The sequence below is a fragment of the Puma concolor genome, chromosome C1 (assembly GCF_028749965.1).
Source record: "Puma concolor isolate L17-30 chromosome C1, mPumCon1.1.hap2, whole genome shotgun sequence".
In the NCBI taxonomy this organism is placed as follows: Eukaryota; Metazoa; Chordata; class Mammalia; order Carnivora; family Felidae; genus Puma; species Puma concolor.
Genome location: NC_141674.1, coordinates 97,601,909 through 97,614,646, shown reverse-complemented (window position 1 = coordinate 97,614,646; position 12,738 = coordinate 97,601,909). Strand labels below are relative to the sequence as shown.

The 12,738-nt window shown below is 37.6% G+C and overlaps 1 protein-coding gene across 8 annotated transcripts in view; it reads left to right on the top strand.

The window, feature by feature from the left end:
- The window catches only part of PHTF1 (putative homeodomain transcription factor 1), a 91,303-nt gene that overhangs the window by 52,046 nt on the left and 26,519 nt on the right, over positions 1-12,738 (top strand). For 5 of the 8 annotated variants that reach the window (XM_086717878.1, XM_086717877.1, XM_086717876.1 and 2 more), the window contains 5 exons: positions 63-149; positions 3,524-3,679; positions 4,894-4,989; positions 5,429-5,554; positions 6,085-6,604. In XM_086717878.1, coding sequence (XP_086574004.1) covers positions 63-149; positions 3,524-3,679; positions 4,894-4,989; positions 5,429-5,554; positions 6,085-6,105 — 486 coding nt within the window. In that variant the 3' untranslated portion in view covers positions 6,106-6,604. Of the gene's footprint in view, positions 1-62; positions 150-3,523; positions 3,680-4,893; positions 4,990-5,428; positions 5,555-6,084; positions 6,605-12,738 lie in introns of those variants that run through there. The other 3 variants (XR_015254997.1, XR_015254996.1, XR_015254998.1) reach the window with 1 other exon arrangement.

Below are 12,738 nucleotides of genomic sequence, written 5' to 3'. Positions count from 1 at the left end.
TGAGGGCCACTGTTGTCTCTAAGTGTAATCTTAAATATTAACCTATATGTCTCACTCCACAGAGACGGGGTCCACAGCGCTCAGTTGATGTCGTCGTATCTTCAGTCTTCTTACTGACACTTTCCATTGCTTTCATTTGTTGTGCCCAGGTAAACATTTCATATCTGTTGTAATGAAAAATGGAAATTCTAATAAGGTTCACTATCTGTTTTAGGTGTGTGTGTGTGTGTGTGTGTGTGTGTGTGTGTGTGTGTGTGTGTGCATGTGTGTGTGTGTATGACAGAAATTTATTTCTCAGGATCAAGGCACCAGCATGCTATTTTGAATACTTAATTTTACTTACTTTTGAAATTAGAATAAAATAATTCTGAATCCTTTAAGATTCTAAGATGACTCTAATTTTAGTTGGCAGTTTTTGATAATAAATCTACCATACCACGAGGGTTACAAAATAGTGATTTCTCTAACACCATCTTTCCTTCCACATCTGTTAGTTGTCACTCTGTGGTTGACCTTTCCCTTGTTTCTTCTTGGTTTCATTATGGACTCATATATTCTGATTTTTACCCAATAGATTATGACCTATTTGGGTAAATCTATTGGGTATAATCTATTTACTCTATTTGTTCTGATGTCTAAATTGTCCCAGATTTGGCCAGTGGGAGACCCTTGAAGCCCCTTCCTGCATACTTTTGATGGGCCCCTGTACCTTTTTTTTGGGGTAAGGGGGTACTTCTGTGCTTTCTTCATTACAAGAAGTTCTAGCCGTAGCTTGTAGTGTTCCATTTATTGAGTTCTAACTTAATTCTACTGTGTTCAGAGAACGTATTCTGAATGTCTTTACTCCTTTGAAATTTGTAGAGGCTTGCTTTATTATCTGGCATATGGTCAGTTTCATTAAATCTCCATCAGCACTTTGAAAGAACTTGTATTCTGTTGTCTTGGGGAGCAATGTCCTCGCTAGGTAAATTAGTCCAAGTTTATTCCATCGCGGCATCTTCTATATCCTTACTCATGTTTTTTTCGTCTGCTTATTCTGTTGACCATTGACAGAGGCGTGTTCACGTCTACTGTGATGGTGGATCCAAGACCTGAGCTGAGATCAAGAGTCAGATGCTTACCCAACTGAGCCACCCAGGCACCCCTCTTTAGTCTTTTTTAACCTGGAAAAGTGTCAGGCTTAATCTTTCATGGCCTTTTGAAATGTCTCTGTTTCTAATGTTTCTTAACTTAAAGTCTGCTCTATTTGATATTAATTTAACCACACCAGCTGTCTTTTGATTCGTTTTTGCATATTATATCTTTGTCCACCCTTTCGTTTATTTTGTCTTCATATTTGAGTCCTGGCTTCTGTAATCAGCATATCCTTTTTTTGGTTGTTTGTTCCTTAATCCAGCTGCGGACTGTGAAAGTCTTAGTGTTTTAGATTGTCTGGCTCATTTACATTTAATGTAATTACCACAGATACAAATACTGTTTATTTCTTATTTGGTCTACCTGTTAAATTTTCTTTCTCTCTCCTTTCTTGGCATCTTTTATGAATCAAGTATTCTGTAATATTCCATTTAATCCTCTTTGTTAACGTGTTATATGTTCTTTAACTACTTGTTATATGTACTTTTACCTCAGAGATTGCAATATACATCCTTAGCTTATTATAGTCTAATAAATTATTAATTTCTGCTTCCTTGATAATGCTAGGACCTTAGAACACTTTATCTCATTTATCCATTCACCCATTATTAGTATCCTTACTTAAAATTTTACATATATTTTCTTGTATTTATTTGACTTATTTCTTTAAGTAGGCTCCACACCCAATGTGAGGCTCAAATTACAACCCTGAAATCAAGAGTTGCATGCTCTACTGACTGAGCTAGCCAGGCACCCCAATATTTACATATGTTTTAAACCCACAAGATATAATGATTATTTTTTGTATTCAGTTATTCATTTATATTTACCTACACATTTACCCTTTTCATTGCTTTTCATTAGTTCTTGCATTTCTGTGTTTTTTTCTGGGATTTTTTTCTTCCTGTTTGAAGAATCTGGTTATGAATTCTGTTCTAGTATGTTTGAAAATGTCTTTTATCGCTTTCTTGTTTAAAGGATGTTTTCACTGAGTATGCATTTCTAGGTTGCCAGTTACTTTCAATACTTTTGGGATTCTGTTACCTTTTGATTTCCATGTTTTATCTTGAGAAGTCAGCTGTTAGTTTTATTTGCTGCTCTTTTAAAGGTAATGTCCTTTTTCTGTGGTGTTTTTTTTTTATTTTTTTTTCTTTCAATTTTTAAAATTTACTTATTCTGAAAGACAGAGAACATGCGTGGGAGTGGCAGAGTGAGAGAATCCCAAGCATGCCCCGCACCATCAGTGCAGAGCCCAATGTGGGGCTCGAACTCATGAACCATGAGATCATGAGCTGAGCTGAAACCAAGAGCTGGACGATTAACCAGCCGAGCCACCCATGCACCCCTTCTCTGGCTGGTTTTAAGAGTTTTTCTTTGTGTTTGATTTTTTGGCTGTGGTTTGTGTGTTGTATATTGCCGCACAACAATCCACCCTGCTGAAGAGGTGGGCCTAGGTTGCTACTAACTGTTACTTTCCTACTCTAGTTATAACTGATTGGCAGGGGTAAACACCTGACCCAGACTAAGCCAAACGTATTTAGAAATTTAGAAATTAGAATTTAGAAATTTTAGAAATTAGGACTGAAAACCTGAGATATCACTGGTGGCCTTTGGAGAAGAGAGGGTCAGTAGGGTGTTATGGGAAACCAAAGCTGGAGCGAGCCAAACTTGCAGGGAGCAGTAAACAAGGGTCATGCAAAGCAACAGAATTAACTAAGAGGAGTGGAGATGGGAGCCCAAATGGCCCTTGAGGAAGAGAGACAGAGAGGAGAGCTGCGCTGTGACTCCCTGGTTTCAAAAGGCCAGCATTTGGTTTCTGTGAGGATTCTCTGTATATTTTCCAGTGTGTTCCACTTTACCTCAGGCTGCTTGAGTAAATTTTGAAGCAAACAAAAAACACAACTTTTACTAGCAAACTTGACACGTAATAATAGGCATTTGATAAATGGTAGCTGCTGCTGCTGTTGTTACTTGGATCCTAAAATGGAGTAAAGAATTGATCCTCAGGGTTTTCAAGTCATACCAGTAGGATGGGCCACATGTCTTAGGAAGGCCGACTAGTGATAATGTGAATTTAACACTGAAAAATGGTCACCATATAATTGTGAGTGGGCACATGAGTGGTTAAAAGGCTGGAAATGTGTTTGTCTGATTTTACTTCTATGTTTTCCTCCTTTGCTACTTCCTCCTTTGCTGTCTGGAAAAAGTCTAGGAAACCTAGAGAAATAGGTAGGGATTAAATAGATAAGGCTTTATAGGAGTATTAAAATTCTGCTTTGAGTATAAAATATTGGTAACTTGTAAATCTTTTTAAGTTGCTAGAGTAAAGGAGTAATTATAGATTTTGAGACAAATGAAAAACCTAACTTTTTGTCGGTTCTTTGTATAGGTTCTGCAAGGGCATAAAACTTTCCTGAATGATGCTTATAATTGGGAGTTTTTGATCTGGGAAACAGCTTTACTACTTTTCTTACTGCGTCTGGCCTCATTGGGGTCTGAAACCAATAAGAAATACAGCAATGTTTCAATATTACTTACGGAACAGGTAACGACTGGTTCTTGTTAATTTAGTTCTGTGGTTAGAGATGGCATAAGATTTGTGCAGAAGATTCAGGGTTGAGTCTAGATATAGCACTTTCTAGCTATATGACCTTACAGGTGACTTTGCTACTATATAATTATTTCCTCCTTATAAAATGAGGGTTTATAATCTTCCCCACCAGCTCCCAGGATTGTAAGAATTAAGATCTAATGGATTGAAAGTAGTTTGTATATTTTAAAGGTATCTTTATTCGTGATAATGGAGCATGCTTTAAGTCTCATATTCTGCATCAAGTATTAGATCTTTATAGTACTTGTCATTTAAGCATGTTTTTAATAAGCTCTTGAATTTCTTCTGTATCAGCCATACATTCAAAGTTTAGAAAATACTTTCTCTTTAGTATGGGAATAGATATTAAGACTGGGAAATGTTTCTTATAAAGATAGAGTAGTATAAAGGGTTTTTTGTTTTTTTTTTTTTTGGATTTGGTTTTGATTTCATGGTTATCCATAAATTTTACATAAATACATTTGGTATCATTAGATTTTCTTCTTTTGCCTGAGAATTATAGTGGGAGAATATTTCCTATAGGAGAAAAAATAAAGAATTAACAAGTTAAAAGCAGCTATCTTCTTATGTTTCATTAATGTTTAATGAGGATGTTATATTATGTGGGTGTCACCAAAATGAGTAGGTAGAGCTTTTGAACTTAAAAAAGTTCACATGTTAACTGTTAAGTTATAATTAACATTACACTTTTCATTGTTTTGATAAATTGCTTCATATTTACTTTTTTTAAATTTTTTTTAATGTTTATTTTTGAGACAGAGACAGAGCATGAACGGGGGAGGGTCAGAAAGAGAGGGAGACACAGAATCCGAAGCAGGCTCCAGGCTCTGAGCTGTCAGCACAGAGCCCGATGCAGGGCTCGAACTCACGGACTGTGAGATCATGACCTGAGCCAAAGTCGGACGCTTAACCGACTGAGCCACCCAGGCGCCCCTACTTTTTTTTTATTCACGAACTGGCTTTTCTTTGTCAGTTGTGACTGCATGGGCTGGAGAGTAGGGTATGTGCCATATGTGTTTTGTAGAAATAACTGCAGGAATTTTCAAATTTATTTTATTTGAAAATATTACTTTCGAATCTGCCAAACTTAGTGCAGTATATCTATCTTTTTCTGTGACATTTGCCTTGATCTCTCTTTTTTTCCTTAGATTAATTTATATCTTAAGATGGAAAAAAAGCCTAATAAGAAAGAACAGCTCACTCTAGTAAATAATGTATTAAAGCTGTCCACCAAGTTATTGAAAGTAAGTAATATCCTGTGATCTACTTTCACTAGCACTTAAATGAAATCAATGCTGTACTTATGGGAGAAGACCCTCGTAACAGATGGCTGCTGGGCTGTGTACATTCACAATGTCAAGTTGATAGTTTTGGGTTCCTGACTATGTAAGAAAAAATTTCTCATCTTGTTATCCAGGTTCTGATGATTGCTGATGTCTGTCTCATTTTTCAAATTATATTTAAAAAAAAAAATTCACAACATACTGCTTGAACCCACCTTTAAACACTTAGCTAGTGGAAAGTAGGTGAGAGTCCATTATAGGTCTTTTGAAAGCAGCTGTTGAACATGAAGGAAGGCCTTACACACTCATCCGTACCCAAGACCTAAAAACCAGCCCAGAAATCACTGGTGGCCATCGATAGGCCATGTATTTCATCTCCATTCTTTCATGTTTTTTGTAGGAGCTGGACACACCGTTTAGACTCTATGGACTGACAATGAATCCCTTAATCTACAATATCACACGAGTAGTTATCCTTTCTGCTGTCTCAGGTGTTATAAGTGATCTTCTAGGATTTAATATAAGAGTAAGTGTGACTAGTACTCTGTGGCATCTGCTTTAGTCTTACTAAATATAATAATCCTTGCTCTTCACCCTGTGAGTGTGTGTGTGTGTGTGTGTGTTTGTGCGCATCTGTGATTGAGCGAGAGACAGACAGACTAGGGGACTGGTGTGGAAATAACTCTTCAGGTAAAGAAATACACGTTTTGATGGCGGTGCACGGGCTAAGTTCTTAGCTTAAGTTTTCTCATTTGACACAAGTACAATAGACTGCTCTTGAACGAAAAATCAAGTTTGAATCTCATGTTAATCTAACAGCATGGGCTGAGGAAGGGTCTGCCTCTGAGAGGCAGAATGAGTGCATACCCAAAACCCGTGAACTGCAGTATGTCATTTTTGACCCTAGAAATTGTTAGATGGTTTTTCCTCTATGGTGTTCTAGAGTTGCTACTGTTCTTATGTAAAGGGTTCTTGGTTCATAGTCATGTAAGTGGACCTGTAAACCCCAACTGTTTGTCTTAAAACTAACTTATTTTGGTGATTTTCTTTTCTTAGCTGTGGAAAATTAAGTCATAAGCTGAGTCATGTGCCTGGACTCTCCCCTTGTTGGCACCGGTACTTACCCATTAAGGAAGGAGACGGCTGCAGAAACCCTGAGATACCTACCTGCTTGTTCACACACAGAGGTGCCCTCAGCTCTGCCTAGTCTTGTGAATGGTGTTTTCAGAGGAACAAATCCTTTTCCAACTGGGCATGCATGCCAAAAACTGTGTTTTCATGGTTTTCAAACAATATGAATAGTCAGGAGACTATTGTGTGTTATGGTAACATAAGGGCAACTTTCTAAGCTAGGAAATTGATTTTGGGCATTTCAGTGCTGTGACATATTTACTACAAGTAGTCTTTTGGGTTACTAATGGTAGATGCCCAAAGCATGAAGAAACTATCCTCTATTGGAAGTGGCAAATTCAGTACTTTTTATTAAGTCTATACAATTGGAGATTTCTTTTCTCTAACAAAGATCAAATTTAAACTATTTTAGGTTGAACCCAAATAAAATAACTTTATTGGAGAATTTCAGTTTCTAGGCTTTTTTTGTTGTGGCAGAGAAAAAAAACCTTTTAAATTGTGAGTTTCTGCTCAGCTACAGAGAAATTTTAATGAGTTCACAATTCTGAAGTTAATCCTAGTAACTCTGTGGTTGTTGATGAAAGAGTCATGCATATAACATGCCATGTAATTGAGCACGAGAAAGTTTAAGTGTGTGCAGTCCTTCATGTCCATCATACAACATGGTTTCCACACAAATCGTCTGAGCTGTTTCCTATCACAGTACTACGTGATAGCATTAATGGTTTGTTGTACAGCTTTCTTCTTCTTTTTTAAAGTTTATTTTTATTTATTTTGTGAGACAGAGAGCCAGCAGGGGAGGGGCAGAGAAAGAGGGAGACAGAATCCCAAGCAGGCTCTGCAGTGTCAGTGCAGAGCCCAGTGTGGGGCTTGAACTCATCAACTGTGAGATCATGACCTGAGCCAAAATCAAGAGTCAGACGCTCAACTGACTGAGCCATCCAGGCGCCCCTGTTGTACAACTTAACATAGCCAACCCTCAGCACACTTTCAGGTCCGTGGTGTCTGTACTCAGCCAAGCTATGCCTTTGATGATTTGGATTCTCTATCAGCATCCCCTGTTACACACACGTGTCTACATATGTTCGTGAAAATTCTCATAGTCTACATATAATTCTTGCTTTTTAATTTTTTTTTTTTTCAACGTTTATTTATTTTTGGGACAGAGAGAGACAGAGCATGAACGGGGGAGGGGCAGAGAGAGAGGGAGACACAGAATCGGAAACAGGCTCCAGGCTCTGAGCCATCAGCCCAGAGCCCGACGCGGGGCTCGAACTCACGGACCGCGAGATCGTGACCTGGCTGAAGTCGGACGCTTAACCAACTGTGCCACCCAGGCGCCCCTAATTCTTGCTTTTTAAGTTTATCTGCTTTGAAGACTTTCTTGAGGCAAATTGAAAGTCTGAACATTTTAAGGATGAGAATTTATTAATTTTTCTTTTATCTTTTTTTAAATTATTTTTTTAACGTTTATTTATTTTTGAGAGAGACAGAGACAGGGTGCCAGCTGGGAAGGGGCAGAGAGAGGCAGACACAGAATTGGAAGCCGGCTCCAGGCTCTGAGCTGTCATCACAGAGCCCATTGTGGGGTTCGAACTCACAAACCGCGAGATCATGACCTGAGCTGAAGTCAGCCGCTTACCTGACTGAGCCACCCAGCGCCCCAATTTTATCTTATTTTTAATTGAAATACAGTTAGCATACAGTGCTATTTGTAGGCATGCATTATAATGTTTCAACAATTTTAGACATTACTCAATGCTCACCACATGATAAGTGTACTTTTAATCCCTTTTGTGAATTTTTAAAAGGAAATAATTTAGAAACTTAGTTATTACATGTAAAGAATGTAACCACACAAAATCAGTATACCAGTTACACATATTCTAATGTGCAGGAAGATTTTTGAAGTTTAAAGATGAATTTCTCAAGAGTCCCCAGGGATTGAGGTGAGCCCTCTCTGGTTTTATATCCTTAGCTCTGCCACTTATTAGCTTCATAATGTAAGACAAATTCCTTAACCTCTTTGCATCTCAATTTATCTGTTGAATGGGGATAACTACCACCTAATAGAGTTTTTAAGGTTGAATGAGATTATCATGTAAGGTACTTAGTACAACATAATAGTACGCAGCACTTTATAAATCCATGACAAACCTTTGTTGTTACTATTTAAAACCTTTTAAAAATCTTTCACCAATAGATTCCTGTGAAGACAGAAACACAGGAAGCAAGGTTGCTGAACTAGGAGGGATTACCAAAAATTTGCCATTTTAAATGCCTCATGAGAGTTATAATTACTTTTAAAGGTACCCCCCCCCCCCCATAATAGTGATTTGCCTGTAGAAGGAACTGTTTTGTAAAGGCACTTTAGTGTTTCATCAAATGGCTCATAGAAGTCATGCTTTTACTATTTTCTATAAGGAACAATAGCAACTGTGTCAATGCAAGATTGAGCTCAGTGCAAATTTCAGATGAAGAATGCTTATGCCTGTATCTTTCTCTCCTACAAAAAAGTGCTATTTGGTTTTTATTTGCATTTTTACACAGTGAATTCTTTAGTTTAAATGCAGTATTTAGAATAGTTTACTCTTGTGGGTTTCAGTTACAGTTTTGATAGTGTATAATTGATTTACATTATTTTTCAGGTAGATAAAATTATATGTAAGTATAGTTGCTCATGTCAGGAACAGGAATCATTCTTGATTCCTTCCTCTTCCTCACACCTCACATCCAGGCACCAAGTCTTCAAATAATTATCTTCTAGATATTTTTCTAATCAGTCTACCATTCTTCATACCCACTTCTACCAGCCCAATCAATGTTATCCTGTTTTTTGAACAAGTTTATGCTCCTTTGCTCTTACATATGTGTGGCCCCCTGGCCCCCAAGCTCAATCTGTTCTTAACAAAAGTTAATGTGTTTTTCCTAAAATGCAAGTCTCACCATTCAGAGTCTATTAGTGGCTTTACTATTACTTTGAAGACAAAAATCCAAAATACTTTCAGCAATGTGTACAGCCCCACCTTGTTGAGAAAGATTTTTGACTCTATGTTCGAAAGATATTTTGGCTGGGTATAAAATTCTAGTTTTTTAAAAAGTTTATTTATGTATTTTGAGAAAGACGGAGAGAGAGTGAGTAGGGGGTGGGGGCGGTGGGGCAGAGAGAGGGGAAGAATCTTAAGCAGGCTCTGTGCCATCAGTGCAGATCCTGACATGGGGCTCAAACCTATGAAACCATGAGATCATGAACTGAGAGGAAATCAAGACTCAGATGCTTAACTGACTGAGCCACCCAGTGCCCCTAAAATTCTGGTTTTAAAAGTGTTGTTTGCTCTACTGCTCTCTGGATTGTGTGGTTCCTGAAAAGAACTCTTGTCATTTTTATCTTTGTTCCTTTGTAATTTTTTAAAACCTCTGCTGCTTTTAATTTAAGGTTTTCGTCATCAAATTTGTGCAGTTTCATTACAATATGCATTGGTGTGGTGTTCTTCATGATTTTTGTGCTTGGGGTTTGTTGCACTTATTGGATGTGTGTATATTTATATAGTTTAATTTTCGCTATTATTTCTTAAAATAAAATTTCTATACTCCATGCTCTCCTACCTCCTTCTGGGACTCCCAGTTTATAAGCATATTACTATGCTTGAAGTTGACCCACAGCTTACTAATGTTTTATACGTTTCCCAGTCTTTTTTCTCTGTCTTTAATTTGGATAGTTTCTGTTGCCTTGCCTTCAAGTTCACTAACTTATTCTTCACTAATTTGCTGTTAATCTTACCTAATGTATTTTTGCCTATGGAAATTTTTTTTTAAATCTTTCATGCCTCTCCTTAATATGCTATTTCTTGGGGCGCCTGGGTGGCGCAGTCGGTTAAGCGTCCGACTTCAGCCAGGTCACGATCTCGCGGTCCGTGAGTTCGAGCCCCGCGTCAGGCTCTGGGCTGATGGCTCGGAGCCTGGAGCCTGTTTCCAATTCTGTGTCTCCCTCTCTCTCTGCCCCTCCCCCGTTCATGCTCTGTCTCTCTCTCTGTCCCAAAAATAAAATAAAAAACGTTGAAAAAAAAAAAATTTAAAAAAAAAAATAAAAAAAAAAAATATGCTATTTCTTTTCTCTACCTTGCTTAATATATTTATAATAGAAATAGTAAAAAAGGACATTAAAAGAGTTATCTGTGTCATTTTGGGGTTTGTTTTCAATGATTGATTTTTCTTATTTTGGGTCATATTTTCCTCTTGTTTGCATGCCTGCTAATTTTTTATTGGGAGTGAATTTTATACTGTTGGGTGTTGGATTTTTGTGTATATGTGTGTGTTGTTTTTACATTCTTTTAAATATTCTTGAGCTTGTTTTGGAATATGATTAAGTTACTTGGAAACCGTTTGATCATTTCAAGGCTTTTAAGCTTTGTGAGTTGGGCCAGAGCAGCCTTTAATCCAAGGCTACTTTTTCCCCTATGGAAGCAGTATCCTCCTGAGTATTCTACCCAGTTCCCTGTTTATTAGGTGAGATTTTTCCAGTTTGACTGTGGGAACACAAACTCTTCCCAGCTCAAAATTTGCCTGCCTGTTTCTTTTGGTAGTTCTTTCCCTGTTGTTCAGTATTTCCCAACAAGTATTGTGCTGGTCAATACTTACCTAAAGACTTGAAAAGAACTCTCTGCACATTATTTTGGTATTCTCCTCTCGATGCAGCTGTCTTTCCTCTGGTACTCTGCCCTGCAAATTCCAGCCGTCTTGGCTTTTGCAAATTCTTGACTGTGTCTCCTGAACATAACGAGGCTGCTTGATTTGGTTTAGGTTCCCCCTTCCTGCCCCACAACCTAGAAACTGCCTCTAAGGAGGAATCTGGGGCATTCATGGGGCTCAACTCATTTAATTCCTCTATCCTGTTTTATCTGTTGTCTAACATCAAAAACCCGTATTTCATATATATGTGTATGAAAAATATATATGTGTATATATATGAAATATATATATATATATTTTTTTCCTTTTTTCCCCCCAGTTTTTTAAGTTGTTTCCATCTTAGTAAATGGAACAAAATTTACTCAGTTTCTCAGGGTTTATTCTTGGGGTTCCTCTCTTTGCCTCCATATCTAATCCACCACCAAACTGTGTCAGTTCTACCTTTCCACTGCTAGTAGGTTAAGCCTCCTTCACTTTCACTTGAGTTGACATGCTAACCCTTTCCACTCTTGTCTCATACAGTTGGTTCTCCGTAGCCGCATGAATATGTTTAAAAATATGGAAACTATATACTTAGGTTATTCCTATGTAAGCCCTTCCTGGCTTTCCCTATGGTGGCCTCCAAGGTCCTTCATTATCAGGCTTGCCTCCTTTTGCAACTTCACTCCTCAATACTGTACAATCACACTGGCCTCCTTCTGTTCCTCCATTATACCAAGTTCTTTCTTCTATCACATTTGTGCCCAGAATACATTTTCTTATGTTCTCCCCTGAATGGCTGCTCAGCTGTCTGTTCCTCTGATGACCCTAATGTAGCTCCCTGTCTTTCCTTGTTATCAGTTATATGGCCCTATTCATTTAGTTCAGGGTGCTTGTTACAATCTGATTATCTTGTTTATTGTAACTGCAGAGAAGTCCTTTATTTCTTTTTAAAAAATTATTTGCTTTTAATTGAAGTATAGTTGATATACAATATTATATTAGTTCCAGATATATTAGTTCCAGATAGTGATTTAGCATTTACATATATTACAGATGCTCACCAGAAGTGTAGTTGCCATCTGTCACCATACAAAGTTACTGACTTTGTGCTCTTATTATATATATATATATATAGTGTTATTATTATTATATATATACTATATATTATAGTACGTTAGAGTATTATTGACTATTCCCTATGCTGTACTTTACATTGCTGTGACTTATTTATTTTATAACTGGGAGTTTGTATGTCTTAATCCCCTTTGCCTATTTCACTTATCTTCTTATTACCCTCATTTCTGGCAACCACCACTTTGTTCTCTGTATTTATGAGTCTGTTTCTGTTTTGTTTGTTTTATCTTTTAGACTCCACACCTAAATGAAATCATATATTTGTGTTTATCTTATTTCGCTTAGCATAACCCCCTTGAAGTCTATCCATGTCACAAATGGCAGGATTTGATTCTTTTTCCCCTCTTTTTTATAGCTTAGTAATATTCCAGTTTGTGTGCGTGTGTGTGTGTGCGCGCGCGTGCACGCACACATGCGTGCACACAATATCTTCCTTGTTCGTTCATCTGTCATTGGGTACTTAGGTTGCTTCCATATCTTGGGTATTGTAAATAATGCTTCAGTAAAAAGATGGGAGCATGTATCTTGTCAAATTAGTGTTTTTGTTTTCTTTGGGTAAATACCCAGTAGTAGAATTACTGGATCGTATGATATTTGTATTTCTTTCTTTTTTTTTTTTTTTTTTCAACGTTTATTTACTTTTGGGACAGAGAGAAACAGAGCATGAACGGGGGAGGGGCAGAGAGAGAGGGAGACACAGAATCGGAAACAGGCTCCAGGCTCTGAGCCATCAGCCCAGAGCCCGACGCGGGGCTCGAACTCCCGGACCGCGAG